The 24,146-nt window shown below is 39.8% G+C and overlaps 1 protein-coding gene across 2 annotated transcripts in view; it reads right to left on the minus strand.

Moving 5' to 3' along the window:
- Positions 1–552: 552 nt before the first annotated feature.
- SYT14 (synaptotagmin 14) overlaps positions 553–24,146 on the minus strand; it is a 142,194-nt gene continuing 118,600 nt past the window's right edge. The window contains exons 5-6 of one of the 2 annotated variants that reach the window (XM_047752688.1): positions 6,616–6,805; positions 553–2,171 (exon numbers count right to left, since the gene is read on the minus strand). In XM_047752688.1, the coding sequence (XP_047608644.1) occupies positions 1,858–2,171; positions 6,616–6,805 (504 nt within the window). In that variant the 3' untranslated portion in view covers positions 553–1,857. The remainder of the gene's footprint in view (positions 2,172–6,615; positions 6,806–24,146) is intronic. The other variant, XM_047752687.1, reaches the window with a different exon arrangement.

The following is a 24,146-nucleotide window of genomic DNA, read 5'->3' on the forward strand; positions in this document are numbered from 1 at the left end:
CATACACAAACCCCATGTCACCTGATAACGGCATTTGTATTTTATCATATAACGCATGTGCATGAATGCGTAGAGCTGCCGTTTTTTAAATTGAAAAAATATTAGGAGTTCACTGTCTTTTTGGATTTCTCTTAAGGCCTTACAGTACAGCCAAGCTGAAGTAATAATATCTATGCGTGGTTTTGTTGTTACGGTAATAACAAGTTCTAGCTTACAATAATACGTAGTACTTGGTTGGGGCTCGGAACAATGATATGCTGCTTTTTAGTAATTGGTAAATAGTATGTTTTTGTCTACTTTAACTGGAAATTAGAAAGAGAAAAAAGAAATATGTTTCATATATACAAAACATTCTATTTAATAAAGTATATGCATAAAATTATATACTGGGTAAGAAGCAAAATTAAAAAGGAAACAGCTTATAATATTCCTGATACTCAGAGTTCCTAAGTATAAAAACAACAATTGCCTTTTGCCATTTTAAAAAATTAGCACATTATACAACTTTTACATACTTCAGAGGAAAAAAAGATCTTGTGACACTGTTCTGAGGAATCTAATCTTTACATTTATAAAAATTGAAGGCCTAATTTTGCAAATACAACCTTTAAGCTGTATGAGCAAATTTCACTTACATGAAAGGCACAGGATGACATCACGTTGGAGAACGTATCTGTAAATTTCATAAAATCTAGTCACAAGTCACTAGAAACATCTTATGGAATCTCAGAACTGTTTTTAACATGATGTTCTGACTCAGACGTGGAACTGGAGAGTCTTTATATCACAAATACAAATTGAAGGAAGAGCGAAGAAGAGAGAATTGTTTCTTATTTGAATGCTACCTGCTTTATGCAGTGTTGGTTACTAAATACTCAGAGCAGAGAATTCAAATTTTCTTTAACTTGAATTGCTTTCAATTTTCAACAGCTTATTCACTATAGTTTTTAGTTTGTAAAAAAAAAAAACATCTTCACATCACTACAATTTAAAGAGTCAATCACTGAAAGAGATTTTAAAGTCCTGCTCTATTAGCTTCCTACATTGGAATACAAGAATACAGGAAGTGCTTTCAACAGAAAGTTACATGGTTCTACAGTACAACCTGTCTAAAAGACTTGCAAGGGACCAGTGCCGTGACTTGGTCTCTTTGGATCAGGCAAAAGCAGAGGCAATTGAAGAAATGAGCTTTTTTTTTTTTTTTAATAATACATTAAAAAATTCCCTTACGAAAATGAATACTTGCTTTGCACTTAGATTTGGTGCTACTGAGAAGAACCGAGGCACAACGAAACGAAGTGCACAAAGGGAGGAGCTCGGAAACAAAATGATTTTCAATGTGGTTGAACCCCTTCAGCACTAGATCTGCTGGCGGAGAGAGCTGGAGGATGACTTTCTCGTATTAAAGAACCCTGCACACACCAGGAGCGAGCCAGTCAAAGTATATTTGGGGGATCATATCTGACACAGGGTGATATGGAAAGAGGGGTGCAACCAATAATGCCGATTTTCACAATCACTTAAAATTTTGATTTTTCATGAAATTACTGGCTCTTTTGCTAAGGGAAAGTTAACATCACACCAAAAGGATGTTCTTAAAGCCCGGGAGGATTTGGTTCCTTTAGCAAAGATGATGTAAGTTTCTCATTTTTCTCACACAAGTCCTACCAGAGACACACCTCTGCTTCATTTATGTCAGTATTAGATGTTCTTTCCACAGAACTGAAAGCCTCTTGGCGGAGTGTTAGAGACGATGCTTCAAAGAATAGCTCTTCTAACGGTGACCAGGGAGACACCGTAGTGCTGCCCGCAGCGACAATGCTGCCTTGAGCTGTCACTGCTCCTTGAGCCCAGCCTTCACGACTCTAGCAACGCATGCCACCTACATACTTGCTGTCCTTTCGACTCCTTCATTTCAGTCCAGTGATTGAGTTCCTCTTCTCCAGAGCTGTTGAGACCTAAAGAAATCCAGCCTATCATCTCTTTTCTTTTCATGCTGCGTTTGTTGTACACAGACAGTATGAGTGTCACATCAGAGAGTTGAAATAGGGCCACTTGAAAAACAAAAGTTTCCTTGTACACTGGATTGGGCTGCCCTCTGCGGATCGATGTCTTGCATTTGGACATTTCTTGACCCATGGAATTCAGTAGAGTTAACTTAACATACGTATCTACAGGAAAAAACAACATACCACAAATATCATGTGAAACACACTCAAAACGTCTTTCTTGTAACATTTGCTGAGAAGATGTGAGTATTTATACTCTATAAGGATATGGTGTATACCGTGTTAGTGGAAATCCAATTAATTCCATCCTGAGGTGGATAATTTTGAAATGCGACAAAGTACAGAGAAGGGCTACGTAGGCACACAATCTTTTGGGGGTAATATCGTCACCTCACTGTTTCTACATTACAGTGATAATTTAAAGGTATACCTCATAATCCTTCCTCCACCCTCCCGCCCCCCCATCTCTGACCGCCCACTACCCAGCCCTGCCCCGCCCCGCCCGTCCGCATCCCATTTAGCTTCACTAAGCAGGACATCATAGCATTAATCAACACTTAGCAAGCTCAATTAGCCACAACACTGTAAAGCATTCCACTGTGTTTTCAGAGTGTAAGAATAAACAAACAAAGAGAAATGAAGGCAAATGGTGAGGAGGAAAAAGAGGAAGACGAGAATGCAAAGATGACATCAAAACAGCTTGGGATGAAATGTCAAAAAAATCTCTGCATGGATGTGGTTTTTAAATATACTTTAAAAACATTTAAGGGCCAAAATGAAGCCAAATGCGCTATGGGCTCAAAGTTTAGCAAATCAAGTAAAACCTTCTTCTGGTTTCATGCAAGAGTACATTTAATGTGCTTTTTGGATAGTTTAAATAAATACTACAGGATTCCTTTTTGGTATAATTTAATGTGAAATTTTAAGTATGGTTTCTTAACTATTTTCATGAATTGTAAACAAAAATCGATGTGATGTTTAGTGTACCAAGTGAAACACAGCAGTTCACTGCCTGATTACTTGGGAGAGAAACACTATTTTCAAACAACTCTGTTTTCACGTTCTTTAGACTCATGCAAAATGATCTTCAGCAAGTAGATCCATCATGTGTACTTCACATCAAAATTTCAATTAATTTTAATGAAAATTGCAAATTTCTCATGAAATATCTATTTCTCTCATATGAATCAAAATATAACGAATGACAAAATAAAACCTTGAATTTAAAAAGTTTTGCTAATTTTATAGATCACTCCAAATACCACCATCCATAATCAGAGATAAATTCTAAGTTAGTTTTATTTACAGTACCACAGATAATAAATGTGCATTTTTTGGAAATCAACATGGTGGACAGCTTCACTGCTGGCAAGTTTCAGGGTATATTCTGTTTTTGCATGAAAAGACAACATCCAATTAGCCTCTACAGGAACTCACCTCGGATTATATAAACCTGTCCACCTATCAAGTGTTTTAGACAACAGAACAGTCCATCTGACAACAGGGGGTGGAAAGCAGTAAAAGAAATAATGACCAGATGTCAATTGTTGGGTGAAAGAGGGTCAAAGGTTAGAATTAAAGAGGAAACACTGTTCACTGGAGTGGAAGAACACAAAACTTGAGCATTTTAATTCAGGTAGAGGTTTGAACAAAGAGCCTGTGGGGTAAATTTCATGGAATGAGAATTTTTAAGGTCCTTGTGTCATCTTAAACAAAAATTACACTGTTTCCAAGGGGGACATCTTTATAATGACAGCCTCTTGGTCTAAAGCACATTGAACATAGAATCATGCAAATTATCAGACCCTAAGAGACTGAATAACAGCCATTACAGGATTATTATTATTATTTTTGCTACATTTTATATTTACCCATGCAACATTTAACATTTCAAACACTTTAATTACTCCCAATGTAATATAAAATTAAGTTATGCAAAATAAAACAGAACTATCAAAATTTCTGTTCTGGAATGTTACCACTGTTTCTTGGATTGAAATTAGATTAGTCCGTCTATAACACAGTTCAAAGTTTAGAACTTGGGGATATATGAAGAGTCACCATCTTATACAATACATATGACAAACTGATAAAACTGTCTTGTATTTTACTTTATAAATATTCCACTTCATATAGTAAATTTTAATGTTGACTTATATTTTACCTGCTAGCTACCTCCCATCTAATACCATTAACCATCCTAACACTGAAGATCTACTTTCAAAATAATGGAAATTGATACATTCTTTAACCTGAAAGATCTACTCTCCATCATGGATGCAAATCTCTCTCACCCTGTTTATTATCCAACCCTGCCTCCACCTCCCTCCCTGCATCTTCGTTCTGATTTGTGTTTCTCTGTTTCTATCCGAGTGGGTTCAGCAAGGACAAAAAGGCAGTCTATCATTTCATTCTACTACTTTTTAGCATTTCAAGTTAAAGATGTGTCAAAAAATTAAACTATCAGGTAAAGGCAGGAACAGCAAACTGATAGCTAGTAGCTAATAATATTTTATCTGTTACAGTGTTCAAGAGTTTTGACTCTGAGGGAGTTCCCATTGTGGCTCAGTGGTTAACGAATCTGACTAGGTTGCGGGTTCGATCCCTGGCCCCGCTCAGTGGGTTAAGGATCCAGCATTGCCGTGAGCTGTGGTGTAGGTTGCAGACTCGTCTCAGAGGCCATGTGGCTGTGGCTGTGGTATAGGCCAGCAGCTGTATCTCCGATTGGACCCCTAGCCTGGGAACCTTCATATGTTGCGAGTGCAGCCCTAAAAAGACAAAAGACAATAAATAAATAAATTAATTAATTAAAAAAAAAAAGTTTTGACTCTGAGTGTCTTAAGGCTCGCACTTGGCACAGGCCTCACCATGCTCCTTATCTTTCATCTACAAATTCTGCTCATTTAAGAAACTTCCCGGGCCATTTTATTTCCATTCCTAGTGTGTATTAATGGAGAAAACCAAGTCGCACTTCCAAAGCTATAGACTCTAGTAACTGCCTCTTTTCTCCCTTTGAATTTTTACTTCTCAAAGGAAAAACGGGACGATAATAATTCCCTCCTTTTTATGCGCCTCGATTGGATTTGGGTCTCACAGTCAGCCTGAGAGAGACACAACCCTAATCTTACATATAAGGAACAGACTAAGGGAGTTAGGTTATTTGTCCGAGGGTAGAAATAGAAACCTCATTTCGGCCTCCTGACTCCTAACGCAGGGACAGATACAGTCCATGACGTATGTAAGAAGCAGTTTCCAGTACTACTTAGGGCAAACCACATACATTTTTATGACTTTTCACTTTAACGGTAAAAATAATGTTTAGGATATTTAGAAGGTAAGTTAATTCACGCGTGGAAAAAGTTTCCCCTCCTTCGATAATTGTTTGATACTTGAAGTAAAATAATATTTTAAAATTATTATTTTTAATAATTAAAAGAGACTTGCTGCAGGCAAATCTGTGAGAAATCTTTAAACAAATTTAAGGTTGCCACTATGATCCAAGCTCCTTTTCGAATTTAGGCCATGAGCATCTTGCATTTTATTTCATTTATTTATTTATTTATTTAGTCTTTTTGCCATTTCCTGGGCCGCTCCCTTGGCATATGGAGGTTCCCAGGCTAGGGGTCCAATCAGAGCTGTAGCCGCCGGCCTACGCCAGAGCCACAGCAACGCGGGATCTGAGCCACATCTGCAACCTACACCACAGCTCACGGCAACGCCGGATCGTTAACCCACTGAGCAAGGGCAGGGATCGAACCCGCAACCTCATGGTTCCTGGCCAGATTCGTTAACCACTGCGCCACGACGGGAACTCCGCATCTTTCATTTTAGAGAAGAGTAAAGAGGCTGCTACTTTTCCAGTTTACTTCTACAGATACAAGAAACACTTCTGGAGGGGTGTGCTGGGTGACAGCTTCTCTGTCCGTAACCTACCCCAAGCCTGGGAGCCAGGAGGGAGAGAAGGAGAGAGAAGCAGGAGAGGCATACAGACAGGCCGGAGGAGTACATACCATCTGCCCCTTCCCTCCCTGGCATCTAGTGTAAATACCAAACCATTCATATTCTGTTTGTCCTGGTGAGAAAGCAAAGCAGATTCCCTTCAGAAAAGGCTCTGCGGGCAGTAATGACTCATACTTTGGAAGCAGGAAAAATGCGAAGAAATTGTTCTTTTCTTAAATTGTTAAAGGAGAAAAGAAGGAAAAAATAGACGTATGTACATTAGCTCATAGTTCTGAGTGCAGACCGAAAACACAACATTAATTTAACAACAGCTATACACATGCTTGATCATATTTATGGAGTACCATTTCCTTTCAAAAACCCTGACACTTTTGCTGGCATTAGAAGATAATGCATGTGATAGGGCTAATTTATTCTGCAGATGGTGAAAAATTTAAAGTCTTATCACCTTACAATTAATATTTTGAATTTCAAATCTTTCTACTTCCCCAATGACTGGAAATAGAAAACATGAAACAGATTAGCTGATGGTTACACCATCACTGATCAGTTAAGACGAAATGATGGGATTGAAGCCTCTCACACTGAGAATCCCATAAGTACAGAAAACATCGGACTTAAAAACATTTTTTTTTTTTCCACTCACGGGGTGGTCTGTTTGCTGCCAAGTTTTTGAAGTGGCTGCCTTTTATCACTTCTGCCGAGAGTCTTCCAGTGGTGGCATTATAAAGCAGGCCAATGAGAATTTCTGGAACCGAGCCATGGTCGAGAGACTGACAGGAGGATGTGCTTTCACTACAGGACATTTCTGACACGCTCATTTGGGAGTCACAGCCCTGCAATAAAAAGTGAAGCCTTTATAGTGTTTTGTAAAAGACGATGTATTAATAGATGCATTGTTAATGCCCTGCTTATTGGAATTAGGTAGGCAAATCATAATAATGAGAGAGTTGCAAAAAGCAAAACTTCCCCAAACACTAGGTTAGAAATGCTGTTCTGAAGCCTATTTTTGTTTCTGGATCTCTCTTCACTGTACAGCAGTCAAAAGAATAACAGGAGATGAGAAGGTTTCATAAATTTTTGGCCATTTTCTGAGTGTAAAAAAATGTCGTTTAAAGATTTAATAACTTTAAAAGACAGACACAGGTTTAGACTCAATTATATTAAATGCACATGTCTTAAGTGTCCTTTAAAGACTAAGATTGGCACACTTGGATTAAATAAACACCATAAAACTACCTACTGTTTATAAATCAACATGGAAAACACTGAGGTAAAGTTGAAAAGGGCAGACAAATTTTTACCCTGCAAAAAGCAGCCAAAAGAAGGTATAGCTACGTTAGTATCAGCTGGCGTTAGCTTGAAGCCGATAACCATTAGTAGAGATGAAGAGGTACATTCAGCAATGACAAAACTGCAAATTTACCAGGAAGATAAATTAATTTCAAATTTGTATGTATTCGATAACACGGGCTCAAAATATAGAAAGCAAAAATTGCCAGAATTAGAAAGAGAAATAGGCAAATCTACAACCAGTAAGAACGTTAGCATACTTCTTGCAGTAACTACCAAACAAGCAGGCAAAGAAACACAGCAAAGATGTAGAAGGTTTGACTATCACAGCAGGTAAGACTGACCCAGTGGTATCTGCTGAACACCATACCCGCAACCATGGAGTATATATTTTCCCAAGCACACAGTGTATTTTTTAATAAAAATATTTATTAAAAAGCAAATGAATTTCAAATGATAGAAATCGCTCAGAACTTTCTTTTTTTCTGTCTTTTTTGCTATTTCTTGGGCCGCTCCCGTGGCATATGGAAGTTCCCAGGCTAGGGGTCTAATCAGAGCTGTAGCCGCCAGCCTACGCCAGAGCCACAGCAACCCGGAATCGAGCCACGTCTGCAACCTACACCACGGCTCACAGCAACGCCGGATCATTAACCCACTGAGCAAGGGCAGGGGCCGAACCCGCAACCTCATGGTTCCTAGTCGGATTCGTTAACCGCTGTGCCACGACGGGAACTCCTGTTCAGAACATTTTTAAAAAATCAGCTTGAAATCTAAACTCTCTTCTAATGAAGAAAAAAAAATCCTTATAAATTTGGTAATTAAGGATACAACCACATATAAGCATGGGTAGCTAAAAGATTATTGAAAATAAATTACTTGAAAAGACTAATAAAAATAGATAAATGGACAGTCCAATTAAGAAAAAAAGAGAGAATGGATATCCTGCTGTGGCTTAGTAGGTTAAGACTCTGACTGCAACAGCTTGGGCTGCTGTGGAGGCCTGGGTCAAATCCCGGTCAGGCATGGGGGTTAAAGGAACCAGCATTGCTAAAGCTGCAGGATAGGTCACAGCTATAGCTCAGATTCAGTCCCTGGCCTGGGAAGTTCCATGTGCTCTGAGGGTGGCCATTAAAAACAAAAAGGGAGAGAGAGAGAGAGAGAGAGAGAAGAAACAAATTAAAAAAAATCAGGAATGAAACAAGACACCACTGAATATTCTATAGACCATGAAAAGATTTTTTTTTAAATGAAGAAGAACAGTTTTCTTCCAACAAATTTGAAATTTTGATGAAATGGAAATACTCTTGGAAAAGTACAACTCACCAAAATGGACACAAAAAGAAACAGAATATCTGAACAGTCTTATTGAACATAATTGAATTTGTCATTAAAACCCTTTCTAAAACAAACAGAAAACAAAACAAAACAAAAACCTCAGCTGGATGGCTTCAATAGTGAATTCTAATGAATAATGCTAGTCTTCTGCAAACTCTTTCAGAAAACAGGGAAAGAGGAAACACTCCCCAGTTCCCTGGAAGAATCTAGCAAAACCATAAAACCAAAATCTGACAAAGACATTATTAAAAAATTACAGAATTTCCTCATTCATAAGCTTAGATTCAAAATTCTAAATAAAACATGAGCAAACCAAATCTAGCAATATGTAACCACATGCTTACTACATTTTTTAAATGTTTCCCCTTTGAAATTGAGGATTTGACAAAGAGGTCAATTATTACCACCGGTGATCGGTACTGTAGCGGAGATTCCGGTCAGTGAAGGTCCCAGTTTCACAAAAGGCAGTGAAGTGAAGTAAAACGTAGGATGATTTGGACTGCCCTTACGTGCAGACTATGAAATTACGTACACATGAAAATGAACCAGGTCCACAGACGTAGTACAGTTGCATACAAAGGTAAAATTTAACGACCCATATATACCAGCAACAAATCTGAAAATGAAATCTATTTTTTTTTTTGCCACATCTGTGGCATATGGTAGTTCCCGGGCCAGGGATCGAATCTAAGCTGCAGCTGTGATGCATGCTGCAGCAGCAACAATGCCTGAATCTTTAACCCTGGGATTCAATCTGTGCCGCTGCAGAGACAACTCCGGATCCTTAACCCATTGCACCACAGTGGGAACACCACAAAATTTATTTTAAAATAGTATTTATTAGTGCATAAAATAAAAAAAAAATCTAAGGACAAAAATACAAATGACATGCAAGAACTCTATATAGAAAACTATGAATACTACTGAAACTTAAAAGTGCTACATATACCATGTTAATGAACTAGAATGCTCAATTTTGCAATATTCTCTCCAAATTGACTTGTAGATTATGGCAATTATCATCAAGATTTCAACAGGTTTCTTTGCAGAACTCGTTAAGCTGTGTACACATACAATGGAATATAATTCAGTCTTAAAACACAAAGAAATCCTACCATAGGGTGACAACATCGATGCAACCTGGAAGGTATTATGCTAAGTGAACTAAGCCAGTCACAGAAAAATACTATGTGATTCCATTTATATGCGATACCGAAAACACTCAGTCCTATGGAAGCAGAGAGTAGAATGGGGTTGCTGGGGCCTGGGGGGGCGGAAATGGAGAACTGTTGTTCAGTGGGTCTAAGTTTCAGGCTTCGACTTACAAGATGAGGAAGCTCTAGAGAGCTGCTGTGCAGCAGAGCACCTGCAGTTAACGACACTGTGTTGAACACTGAGAAATCTGCTAAAGGGTAGACATCATGTTAAATGTTCTTATCACAATAAAAATAATAAAACACAAGACAGCAGGATCTGCTCTACTGAGTATCCAAATTTATAATAAAGCTAAATGATTTGAGACAACATGACTAAAACCATGAATAAAACACTATTAAACAGAAAACCAACAAATCAATCTATGCAAAAAAGATAATTTACAACAAAGGTGGAACTACAAAGCAGTGGGGGAAAGGGTAGTCTTTTTAATAGTGATAGGACAACCAGTTATCCAGATAGAAATAAATGAAAATTAATTTTTTTTTTTTTGCTTCTTAGGGCCACACTCTAAGCATGTGGAGGTTTCCAGGCTAGGGGTTGAATCAGACCTACAGCTGCTGGCCTACACCACAGCCACAGCAACACGGGATCCGAGCCATGTCTGCAACCTACACCACAGCTCACGGCAACGCTGGATCCTTAACCCACTGAGGGAGGTCAGGGATCGAACCTGCAACCTCATGGTTCCTAGTTGGATTCGTTTCCACTGCTCCACAACAGGAACTCTTGAAAATTAATCTTAAAGCATACAACAAACTCAGTTCTGGGCCTACATATAAAAGGTAAAATGATAAATCTACACATTCAAATAGGAGATTATATTCATGATATCAGAGAGGGAAGACTTCCTTAAAGAAGACACAAAAGTGTTAATGTAAAGTTTAGTGAATATGACAACAGGAAAATTAAGAATTTCCGAGCTTCAACAGAGACTTTTAGGATAGGGAAAAGGCAAACCACCAGGTGGGAGAAGAGGTCTGACACAGAGTTCATCATTAGCTGGAATCCTGAATATGTAAGGAACACCTATAAATCAATAAGAAAAAGGCCACGCAATATAAAAATTCTTGATGGATACCTGAACCAGCAGTTGCACAAAAGAATGGCCAACAAGGGTATGGAAGGATGCTCGACTTCACCAATAATCAAGGAAAGGGAAATTAAAACCATGTGTAACGGTACATGACAAACAGATGGACCAAAACAACAGGGGTGGTGAGGACACAGAGCAATGGGAAGCCTCATACTCCACTGGTTGTGGTGTAAAGTGGTATGGCTTTTAAGACACATATACCATAAGACCTGTCAATTATAGATACAGATACACACACACACACACCAGAAATATGTGCAGTGTTTATGGAGAGACATATGAAAGAATGTCCATAACAGCATTAATTATAATGGCCTCAAAGAACGGAATGGATAAACCATTTGTTGTGAGTTCATATCACACAGCAACGATACCATACATTCATTGCACATACACTACATAGCAATGCAACTCTAGCTACATTTACGAACTTGATTTTAAGTGAAAAATGCTGAATCTAAAAGGATACATAGCTGTATGGTTTCATTTATGTAAATTTCTACAATAGAAAACCCCAAACAAAAAACAAGGAAAGACCAGGCAAAACTAAAGCATAGTATTTCAGATGCATGAATCGGGAAACTACAGAGAACAAGAAAGCGATTAATGTGAAAGTCAAAACTGTGGCTACCTCTAGGGGTGTGGAGAGGGGGACAGTGATTGGGAAGGACATGGGAGTTTCTGGGGGGTGCTGGTAATGTTTTATTTCTTGACCTGGATGGTAGTTACACAGGTTGTAAGTCTTTTACACATTTCCACTATGTGTTTGGTTGCACAAGAGGAAAGTGTTAATGAATGAGCTACAAGATATAAAGACATAGTCTATATGAATTAACAATGGTAAAAATATTTAGGACTTCCTTGGAACATTCCTAAAGGGAATTCCTAAAGGGAATTCACCCCAGGAGTTTAAAAAGAGACTTTAGGAGTTCCCGTCGTGGTTCAGTGATTAATGAATCTACTAGGAACCATGAGCTTGTGGGTTCGATCCCTGGCCTTGCTCAGTGGGTTGACCATCTGGCGTTGCTGTGAGCTGTGGTGTAGGTTGCAGACGCGGCTCGAATCCCGAGTTGCTGTGGCTCTGGCGTAGGCTGGTGGCTACAGCTCTGATTGGACCCCTAGCCTGGGAATCTCCATATGCCTCGGGAGCGGCCCTAGAAAAGACAAAAAAAAAAAAAAAAGAGAGAGAGAGACTTTAATGCTATTTCCATGAAAAATTTTCAGATTAAAAAATTTTAGATCTGGATTTTTAGATTTTAGATTACAAATCTTCCAGTTTGAATCTGCAGTTGGCCATACCAAGTGATTAAGGAGAACTGATGCCTACTTGGGGACATAATGAACTCACTGGACTAATATTCAAAGGGATAAAATCTCATATTTTCAAATATAACTCTAAACCACAGAGGAGAAAGCCAAAAGGGAGATACATCTTATATTCCTAAATTATGGGTACACAAAACACATAGTTTGGTATGTTTTCATGACAGTTGGAGGAGAAAACATAATTTTAGTAAGTTTCAATTAGGATATATCATCGCTTATGAAAATAGTGTCAAAAACATGTTCAAGCACATTTGGTGCATTTGTTACATTAGGCTATTATACCAGCAGCATCTGTTAGAATATTGTAAAATACATTTTTCATAGTATAGTATTTTTCATATTAACCTGTCAGATAATAAGACGTGACTCTTCACATTTTCTGAACAACACAGGGTTGTATGGCCAATTTTGTGCAATCACGTGCTGTCCCAAGAAAGTCCTGGGAAAGGCCCTTCTTGCCCCCAAGGAAAACAGCTGACTTAGCTCCCTGTTCTACTGCTGCAAAAAATGTCCTTGTCTCCAAGCCCAACCAAAAAAGCGAGAGTGATAAGATCCTTGGTGACCCCATTCTATTTCTGTAAGCCCTGCTGAAATAGGGACGGGTTTAACAGAAATAAAAACCATTGTCTGAAGAGTTCGTTCTGAATTTACACCTTAGAAAATGCGCTAATCCCATGGCCCTTCCAGTACCATCAGCGTATGTGCCTATCCAGGGTGGGTATAGGTGCGGCCGTCCAAGGAGAGGCGTGTGTTCAACAGAAGCAGCAGAGGATTAACTGTGGAACTAGGGGGACTGCAGGAAAGACACACTAAATCCAGATCTGTACACTCAAGGGCATCTTCCCTCCAACTCATCCTCAGGGCATATGCTGCTCCACCGAGTGTGTCGTCAGGGCGCTCTGTCTGCTCTCGCTGAAGCCCCCTTCATTAATTTATAACCGGGGGCTTGTCTAGGCGGCAGTCACTGCAGGTGATTAACCCCCAGTCAAACAAATCCCAGTCATGATGAGCTCAACTTAAAGGAATCATCCCACGGGCTCCCCAAAGTCAAAGTGTAACTTCCTCCCATCTAACGTATTTTATTTCTTTTTTATACTTCTTCTCTTTCCTCCTGAGTCTTCCACCCTAGGGTGAAGCAATTCTGTGAGAGTAGAAAAAAAAGTATGTAATTTCTCAGAGAAATGAATAAACTCTACTTGATGTTTACTGTAAGCAGAATTAGTGCTTAGGAAAGCCATTACGGGGCCTTAATAGGTTAGACGCTAATAGGTTAAAATCAGGTAGGAACTTGTAAATATATGCAGAAAAATGTAAGATTAAAATGATAACAGAACTCCTAGTAAGTAAATGTTCTGGGCTTTTTATTAATACTAAACTGACTCCACCTTACTTGTAAAACCACTTATATTTTTACGGTAAAACTGCTGACCTCTACAATGATAATGACTATTAATTTGAATATTTGCTGTTGAATTTATTTTCACTATGGCCAGAAGATATTGTCTGTTTTTTCATGTAATTTACACATGAAAGGCCCCCATGATACTTTCCTGAAAATGGGGCGATGAGAGCAGGTAACCAGAGGCGTCACCAGCTGCCATGCTGAGCTGCATCTCCGATGGCGGGCTCCCTCCTCAGGGTGCTTTCCTAGCCCCCAGGCACTGAGCATCCATCAGGTAGGAAAGGAGAAGATAACCAGAGGCCGTTTCAGGAGGGAGAAACAAGAGCCTAACTGCTCCAATCCTGCCCCCTTCCCCTCAGTGTAAAGGAGATCTGCTCTGTATTTTGGTAGGAGTGAAACACCAGCTGACTCTAAAAGCTAATTTATTGGGATGAGCAGGGGATGGGTGGAGTGGTGTTGGAGTCAGGATACTTTTGGTTGCAAGTGACAGACAATGGCTCCTGGCAGGGGAAGGAGTGGCCCTCACACACAGGGTCTGCCCAAAGCCACAGGGCACAGAGGCACCAAGAGATCCCTACTAACAACAGAGGAGGGATCAAAAAAAAAAAAAAAAGCATCCAAAGGGATGGACAAAGAGAGAGCTGGACGGCGGCAGCAAGCCTCCTGCCGTCTGGTGGGTCCCCGTGCCCTCACTAGGAGACTCATTTCGTAGAACACTGGCCTGTCTCCCCCCCTCCAAGGAAGCCTGGTGCTGAGAAGCTTCTGTCAATGGCAATCAAACAGCTACCAACTGGGGAGTTCCTGCTGTGGCACAGTGGGTTAAGAATCAGACTGCAGTGGCTCAGGTCGCTGCGGAGGTACCAATTTCATCCCCAGCCCTGAACCGTGAGTGAAAGGATCCAGCATTGCCACAGCTGCCGTGTAGGTTGCAGTTGTAGCTCGGATTCAACCCCTGGCCCAGGAACTTCCATATGCCCTGGGTGTGTGCAGCCATAAAAGGACAACAAAACTGCTGTCAACTTTAGCTGGCTTAGGAGACACAAGGGAATTCGCTGGCTTATGTAACACGGCAGTTAATGAGAGGCAGCTTCAGGTGCTCAGGCAACCAGGCCTCCACCCGTGTCACTTGGAAGCAGTTTTCCTCTATTTTGAGGTTTTTTCCCCCTAAATTTAGCTTTATTTGCAGGTAGACTCTTTGCTCTGGGTTGCCAGATAGTTTTCAGCAGCTCTGGGTGTTGTGGGAAAGAGGAAGACAGCATTCTGACTGCTCCATCCAAACCCTTAGAACTGACGCGTCAGGGCCCAGGAGATTTAATTCTGGGGCTTTGGAGGAAAGTCACTTCATCAAAAATATAGGAGCAGGTTGGTCTCCCAAGCAAAACCTGGGTCCTGTGGCTGCAAGGAGACATGGATGCTAGGCAGGAAAAGAGATGTCTACTACAGAGCCCGTTCAGCCTTTTTTTTGTCTTTTTGCCTTTTCTACAGCCGCTCCCAGGGCATATGGAGGTTCCCAGGCTAGGGATCTAATCAGAGCTGTAGCCGCCGAACTACGCCACAGCCACAGCAACGCCGGATCCTTAACCCACTGAGCAAGGCCAGGGATCGAACCCGCAACCTTGTGGTTCCTGGTCGGATTTGTTAACCACTGAGCCACGATAGGAACTCCACCATTCAGCCTTTTCTCCTGTGGCCTTCAGGGAGGACTATCACCCTGGCCACTGAGGAGCTGCTCCTGCTGCCAGTGTTGTGCCAGCTGTGATTGCTTCCTTCCGTCTCTCTGCTGGCTTTGGTCTGAGGTCATTAGCTTGCAAGAGCCAAGGGAGAGGAAAAGATGGTTTGGTGAAAAGGAAGGTTACTATACTCATGGAACATAGCTCTGATACTCAGGTTAGTTAACAGAGTGGGGAAAAAGACAACTCTCATTTTCTTTTTTCTTTTTTTTGCTTTTTAGAGCCGCACCTGCAGCATATGGAGGTTCCCAGGCTAAGGGTGCAATCAGAGCTACTGCTACAGCATCACAGGACCTACGCCACAGCTCATGGCAACGCCCAATCCTTAACCCACTGAGCGAGGCCGGGGATTGAACTCACAACCTCATGACTACTAGTCGGATTCGTTTTTGCGGCGCCACAACAGGAACTCCTCATTTTCTTTTTCATACAGAAAGTTTTTTCAAATTAACATTGTAAATGTATTGATAAGGTTTAAGATATACAAAACTGTAAAACAAATAAAAACAAAATCTTTTATATTACCAATACTTGAATACAGTGTCAGGTAGAAATGGTCATAAAAATTCCTGCTCTGATCAAAACTTCTATATGTATACATAGGTATATACAGTGTATGTACCATATATACCATAAAAATAATATGTACATATATATATTATTTTTTGCTGCATTCAATACGAACATATTTAATTTGGTGCTTCTGCATATATGCTTGTGAGATTATTAGAAAGTTTATAAATTTGTTTTCATACTCTCAAACTACTCCTATACTATATGAACTATTTCAGAGGATAAAAAGTACCCAGTTTCTCTTTTGAGATGTATAATTTTGATACCAACTAGGCAAGAACATAAAATCATAAACCAATCTAGCTTATAAACATATGCAGAAATCCCAAGTTAAACACTGTTCAATTGAATTCAGTAATATATATACACATATATGTGTGTGTATATATATATTCCGTCAAATAGATATTATTCCAGGAGTTATTTGCTCATTGAAGTTATCGGTACAACCTGCCTTTGACACTCAACCATCTGTTTTCTTTTTCTTTCTCATAAGAATCTTTTTGACTACTGACTGAGTTTCTTAATGTTTATAAGCCTTTTTTCATGTTCTCTATTACTCCTAAATTACTTTTTAAGAATTTATATTTTCAGAGGAGTTCCTGTCGTGGTTCAGTGGTTAACGAATCGGCTCGGAACCATGAGGTTGTGGGTTCGATCCCTGGCCTTGCTCAGTGGCTTAAGGATCTGGTGTGGCCGTGAGCTGTGGTGTAGGTCGCAGATGCAGCTTGGATCCTGCGTTGCTGTGGCTCTGGCGTAGGCTGGTGGCCACAGCTCTGATTAGACCCCTAGCCTGGGAACCTCCATATACCGCGGGAGAGGCCCTAGAAAAGGCAAAAAGACAAAAAAAAGAAAAAGAAAAAAAGAAAAAAAAGAATTTATATTTTCAAAAAAAAATGCTCATTTCAAATTTGTTTTTCTAGAGTTATTCTCTTTATGATTTTGAAATTTCCACTCAATTGATGATTATATCCTCTCTTCCTTTACCATGTTTTCCTTTCCTGGTCAATACCGCCAGAGATTTAATTTATCAGCAATTAAAAAACTTCGCTTTTGCTCTTTAAAACCTCTTTACTATTTTTCTTTCATTAATTTCTCCTTGGTTTCTGACTTCCCGAATTGAAGAATACTTAGCTCATCGCCTTGCACTCTTTCTTACCTTCTTACGAACATATTTAAGGCTATACATTGCCGTATAAAATCGTTATATCTGTATCCCATGAATTTAATAGCGTCCTCATTTTGTCTAACTACTACTTCTTCCTCTTTTTTGTCTTTTTAGGGCTGCACCTGCAGCATACGTAAGTTCCGAGACTAGGGGTTGAGTTAGAGCTACACCTCCGGTCTACACCACAGCCACGTGGGATCCAAGTCCCATGTGCGACCTACGTCACGGCTCTTGGCAACGCCAGATCCTTGACCCACTGAGGGAGGCCAGGGATGGAACACCGGCCTCACGGATCCTGGTCAGATGCGTTTCCGCTGGGCCACGGCAGGAACTCCTGATTCCAACTCTTTCTAGTTTCCATTGTGCTTTCCTCTCTGACCCGGAATGGATTTAGAGAGCTTTTGGTTTCAGTATCTACACACCTAGCCTTGAGGGATGGGTGTGACAGGAGGACCGCCTCTTCTGCGTCCCCTCCTGCTACTCCACTCCCCAGTCACAGAGGTCCAGCTGAGGGACTCCTTGGTGTTCCTCGAAGACCACGCACACTCTGGGTCTCAGACTGGGTTGCTCATCTGCTCGCACTGTTCCTTCTCCGGGTATGCAAAGGACTAACCCACTTCTCTTCCAGGTCCTTGTCTACCCCTTACACCGCCCACAGCGACCTCTTACTGAAGTCGCCTCTCTTGTCCCACCAGCATTCCTGACCCTGCCCATCTGTCTCCTCGGCCCCCAGTACGTGGAAGCCGTCTCACATCCTGCCTACTTACTATGTTACCTTTATTGTGTCTCAAGTCTCCCCTTCCTCCTAGTGCATTAAGTTCTGGGCAGGTCAAAATGGATTGCTGATTTTCATTAACGTACACCAAATAACTAGAACAATGTCTGGAACGCAGTACGAGCGTGTGTGTGTGTGTGTGCGCCAGAGATATTTGTTGAATGAATTTCTAACTTCATTCCAATGTGTTCAAAGGATGAAGTTTGTATGATGTTGATTCCTTGATATTTGTGGAGATGGCATTGGTGGCCTGGTATACAGTTGACATTTATGACTGCTCTACGTGCTTCTGTTTATTAAGCAGACGTCCACACATACACGTTAAATTAAACTTGCCACTCAAAGCTTCCACACCTTTGCTGATATTTTTCCTCTTGATCTACCCACCTCTGCTTAGATTTTCTACATGCCTAATGGTGTCTTGTCCCTCTCACCGTCACGTCTTCCATCTGTTTTCTTCCTCTTCTCTTGGCCTCTGCCTGAAGATATCTGGAGTTCCCTCCCTTTCCTTAGCGATAGTTTAGGTGACCAGAACATGCCAAGTTGGTAGTTTATTTGCCTGGGCCCCTTAGAGATATTACACCACTGTCTTTTTTGGTGTTCAGACAAAGGGTTGTTCCCTTATATTTTCTGTTCTTACTTTTATCCTTGTGTCTTTGGGGTTTCATCCTATCCCTGTAATTTTTATAGGTGTGGACTCACTTTCGAAAACCCTGCTCAGCACCTGTACTTTTTTAATCTGATGATCTGCGTATTCCGAATGTTGCCTCTCACTTTTTTTAGCCTTTCACTCTGGAGTTTTTAGGAAGAAAATATATGTAACATTCTCATTCTACCCTTCATTCTCCCTACCCTGTTATTCATATTTTTCATTGATTCTATTTTTAATGACTCTATTTTTCATTCTAGAAGTTCCATATGGTCATTATTTAAATCTGCTTCTTTCCCCATATTGTCTTGTTCTTTCCTTGTGGTTTCTATTACTTCTCTTAGCTCTTTATTCACTTAAAGCATATTTATTTTAAAACCTTTCACAGTGTTCTCTTCGTTCATGTCCCAACTATGCCAACATAACTATCTTTTGGGCCCGCTGACTGTCATTCATGGGGGGGTCATTTCTTTCTGCTTATACTCATTTTTAACGTGAGCTCATCTTGAAGGGAGATTGCTTTTTTTTCTGGGGGAACTCTGTATTACCTAGCTTTAGCTACCTGAACAAAACAGGACAAAAAACAAAAACCAAAAAACATTAGACAGGCACACAAATGAGTATTACAATAGAGAGGTGACACAGCGCAGTGGTAAGGAAAGCAAACCTTGGAGCCAGATTACCAGAGTCTGTTAGGGATGGAATGTCACTCAAGGCACAGTACTTAGCATCTCCAAACTTTAGATTCTTTACCTGAAAAACGTGGAATCATCTACTTTCTTAGTATTAATGTCAACTCTTAACATATTAGAGAACAGCAGTGCATTTATTTGTACAGGAGGTTTAGTTTAGTATTTTGGACTGAAGATTCACCTGCCCCCCCTTTTGTCTTCTGTCTTTTTAGGGCCACACCCATGCCATATGGAGCTTCCCAGGCTAGGGGTTGAATTGGAGTTGTAGCTGCTGGCCGACGCCACAGCCACAGCAATGCCAGATCTAAGCCATGTCTGAGACCTACACCACAGCTCACGACAACGCCGGATCTGTAACCCACTGAGCAAAGCCAGGGATTGAACCCACAACCTCATGGTTCCTAGTCAGATTCGTTTCTGCTGCGCCACGATGGGAACTCCTCACCTGCCATTTTTGTTTATTGATAAGTATTTGGAGATTGCAGAGCAAGCCGTTTTAAAAAAAGCTACCATTTGTAACACCTTACCTGTGCGAAGCAGACTTGTATCTTTATGTAATATTTTTAAAAGAAATTAATTTCAGAGCTGACATAAAACTAAAACATTATCAGCAGCTGTATAATTGTACGTATCTGTGCTTTGGACAAAGACATTTGGATTTATATGTAAGCTCTGACTGTGCCACCCGTATGACCTTGGATATGTCTTAAAATTTCTTTGAGACTCAATTACCTTATGCATAAAACAAATATAGAGGTAGTACTACCTCAGAAATTTTGTTCTTAATTTTTTGCTCATTAAAACAGCTCCATTATTCTTCATATTTGATATTATAAATAAATATTATAAGGCAAGATTTCTGTTAGTAAAATATCACTTTCATCTGTTTTATATATTTGGGCTACCAATAATATTTCATTGAAATAAAGGATGTAAATATTTGAAATACTTAAAAAAACCATGGACCACATTGTCTTATATTCTGTTCTGAATGGCCCATTCTAATGACCAAATTTTAAACACTATAAGACTGTGCTGCCCCCTGCTGACCCAGTTTCTCCAATATATTTTGAATCTGAGAAGTCAAAACTTATACTTTAGCATTACAGTTAAGTAACCCTATAGTAGGCTGGAAGACTATAACAATGCAGATAGTAAAATACTCAGTGTAGCTCTAAATAATACATGAAAATTTTCAAGTTACTTAAGAACAAACAGTCTGATAGTGGGAACAAGTAAACATATATACGCTCCCAACTAAAATTTAACAAACTTAGATACCCCATTCCACAGAACGCTGCAAGTGCTATTGTTTAAAGTGCTGCTGACACCTGGTGGAAAATTAGCCAAATATATACACTCTGGCTTTAAAGTAATTTTCAGTAACTATTTCCAATTCTTTTGCTGAATTAACAGCAGCTTGATCTTTATTTGCCCATGTTAGAACAGCATTTGTATTCTGGTTAGTTGCAGTGCACAAAAATTATACTTCCTATGCTAGAAATCTTGGGCATCTTTTGTCTTTTAATTTCACATACCCAACCAGACACATCTTGGTGGGTTCTCCTCCAGAAATCACCCCCAAATTGGTTCATCCTTACTATAAAAACTTCTCTCAGAGAGTGTTATCATTTAGTAGTGCAAAGAATATTTGACAAAAAAAAAAAAATCAAAAGAGCTAAGAGTGATGTTATCTGTTGCTAGCTCCAAGACTCTGGGTAACTTACCTATTGAGAGTCTCATTCTTCTCCACTTCTCTTGTTCATGGCCTGTCCAGTTATAAGGTTACATGAGCCAACACCTGAGAAATGTTTTGAAAATACTCACTAAAAGACAATTTTATGTTTATAATGCAATAGCCTCTTGGTTAACTTTTCCCCGTTCTAATGCTTCTTGACACCATAGTCTATGCACTCTGCCATGGGTGTACGGAGTGAGGAATGGCAGATGGGAGGGATGGGGAGAGAGCAGGCAAAGGAGAAATCTCCTATGTTCAATTGGATCATCCTTCTGGACTACTCAGTCTGTGGGTTGTGTCTCATTCTGACACACTGTGTCACCATTCTCCATGCCAGGGGAAGGACATGACACACTGGTAAACTAGATGTCTACGAAATCAGTTTTGATGGTGACATACTTCTTTTCAAAAATACTTAAGGGCAGAATGGTGAAGTAAGGACTTCTGAGAATCTGCTCCTTCATAAAAGCAACAAGAATACTGGCAAAAACTGTCAAAATTGATGTTTACAGAATAAAATTTACCAAAGGTTTGCAATGATCTGAGGAGTGTATATTTAAGAAAAGTAGCTGAATATCAGTAAGAACAATAAGTATGAGGGCATTTTTAATTTATCCTGTTCCCACCTCCCTCTCCTCAGTTTCACAAGAGCTTTGAAAGCCAATAGCCTCACAACTACTGTAGCTGTGACACTGGAGGAGTAAGAAAAGGTTTGGAGCATCCTCACAGTCTGATTCTCAGAGAACTATCATTATTTAAATTGTCTTAAAAGTCCCTGAAAAGCTCCACTCTCAGGGTTTTTTATTTGACCTTACTTAGAGCCTGACATAGGTGTACAGTATACCTGAATCCTTAGGAATTTGTGGGAAACAATCAATGGCAATTGTTTAACATCACAGATCCATGGGAAAGTAGTATCAACTGAGGCTAACAAGAGGTTGACTGAAAACCTTAGAAGGAAAATCTTGGGAATGAGAAGTTCATACAGGAATTTGATAAGCTCAAACACATTCATAAGAACCTAAAGTCCATGCACATGTGTAAGATTGGGCTCATACCTAAGAGAGACCCAAGCATGTCATAAACTCTAATGTCTAGCTGACCTTGAGGTTTTGTGCATGTATGGAGTGAAAGCTAAGATGCAGTTGTAAACTTAATATTGCAGCATTGAAAATATGCCCCAATATACAAAGTGCAAAGATTGGGGGACTTTGATACAAAGCATTCAAAGAAATCTCTGATCAATCATTAGCTAACAACTCATCTAACTGAACAGAGAATCCAGTGACTACTCATGACATATAATACAGACCTTACAGAATTTATCCAGGAAAGTCACCAAACAAATAAGGAGCAAAAGCAACAATAACTGCAGCAGCAGGAATAGCAATGATTTCCTGAGTTGAAACATAATATTTTTAAATGTCCAGTTTTCAAAAAAAATTAAAGCCATGCAAAGAAAATGAGAACATATGGCTCATACACAGTAGAAAAAACAGTCAGTAGAAACCGTCCTAAGGAATACCAGATACTGGACCTAATAGGTAAGATTTTAAATCAGCTCTTTTAAATATGTTCAAAGAAATAAAGAAAACTATGTCTAAAGAATTAAATAAAACTATGAGAACAATGTCTCACCAGATAGAGACTATATATAAAGAGATACAAAATATAAGAGAAACAGAGAAATTCTGGAATTGAAAAGTATATTAATTGAAATGAGAAATTCACAGAGGGGTCAACAGCAGATTTGAATTGGCAGAAGAAAGAATTAGTAAATTTGAAGATAAGCCAACTGAGATTATTTGGTCTGAGTAGAAGGGGGAGAAATGATCAAGAAAAGGAAGAGAGGCTCAAAGACCTGTGAGACATTATCAAGCATTCCAGCATATGCATAACTGGAGTTCCAGAAGGAGAGAAAACAGAAAGGTACAGAAAACATTTAAATAATGACTGACAACTTGCCAAATTTGATGAAAAACACTAACATGCACATCCAAGAAGCACAACAAACCCCAAGTAGAAAACACTGAAAGATATTCACACTTAGACACATATAGTCAAACCATAGACAATGAAATAGAATCTTGAAAGCAGAAGAGAACAATCCCATCTCATACAAGGTATTCTCAGTGAGATTGACAGCTGACTTTCTATCAGCAATCATGGAGGCCAGGAGGAAGTGGAAAGTCATATCCAAAGTGCTGAATTCAACACCCAGTAAAACTATCCTTGAAAAAATGATAGAGAAATCAAGAAATTCCATCGTGTCACAGTGGAAACAAATCTGACTAGGAACCATGAGGACACAGGTTTGATATCTGGCCCTTGCTCAGTGGGTTAAGGATCAGGCATTGCTGTGAGCTATGGTGTAGGTCACAGATATGGCTCGGATCTGGTGTTGCTGTGGCTGTGGTGTAGGCTGGCAGCTACAGCTCCAATTTGACCCCTAGCCTGGGAACCTCCATATGCCACAGGTGTGGCTCTAAAAAAATAAATAAAATAAATAAATAAATAAAAAGAGGAAGAAATTCCCAGATAAACAAAAACTGAGAGAATTTACTACTAGTAGACTGCCTTATAAGAAATATTAACAGGAGTCCATTAGGCTGAAATGAAAGGACACTAGACAATAACTTGAACCACATAAAAACAAAGAGTATCAATAAAAGTAATTACATAGGTAAATACAGAAGATGGTATAAATGTATTTTAGTTTTTAACTTATGGCAGTCTGAGATAATGCTCTCCCTGCCCCCAAAAGGTCCACATCCTAACCTCCAGAAACATGAATACGTTACCTTAGATGGCAAAAAAGACTGTAGGCAGGATTAAGTTAAGGATCTTGAGATGGGGTGATTACCCTGGATTATCTGAATGTGCTCAATGTAATCATGAAGGTCTTTGTAACAGGGAGTGAGGAGAGCAAGAGGCAAAGAGAGAGTGATATGAAGATGCTCTGTGGCTGCAGTTGAAAATGAAGGAAAGGGCCATAAGCCGAGAATGCAGATGGTCTCCAGGAGCTGGAAAAAGGGGGAAAAAAAATAAACAAGGCCCTGGAGTTCTCTGGTGGCCTAGTGGGTTAAGGATCTGGCATTTTCACTGCTGTGGCTCTGGTGACTGTTGTGGCGTGGGCTCAGTCCCTGGTCCAGGAATTTCCACATGCCATGGGCACAGCCAAAAAG

The sequence above is a fragment of the Phacochoerus africanus genome, chromosome 11 (genome assembly GCF_016906955.1).
Source record: "Phacochoerus africanus isolate WHEZ1 chromosome 11, ROS_Pafr_v1, whole genome shotgun sequence".
In the NCBI taxonomy this organism is placed as follows: Eukaryota; Metazoa; Chordata; class Mammalia; order Artiodactyla; family Suidae; genus Phacochoerus; species Phacochoerus africanus.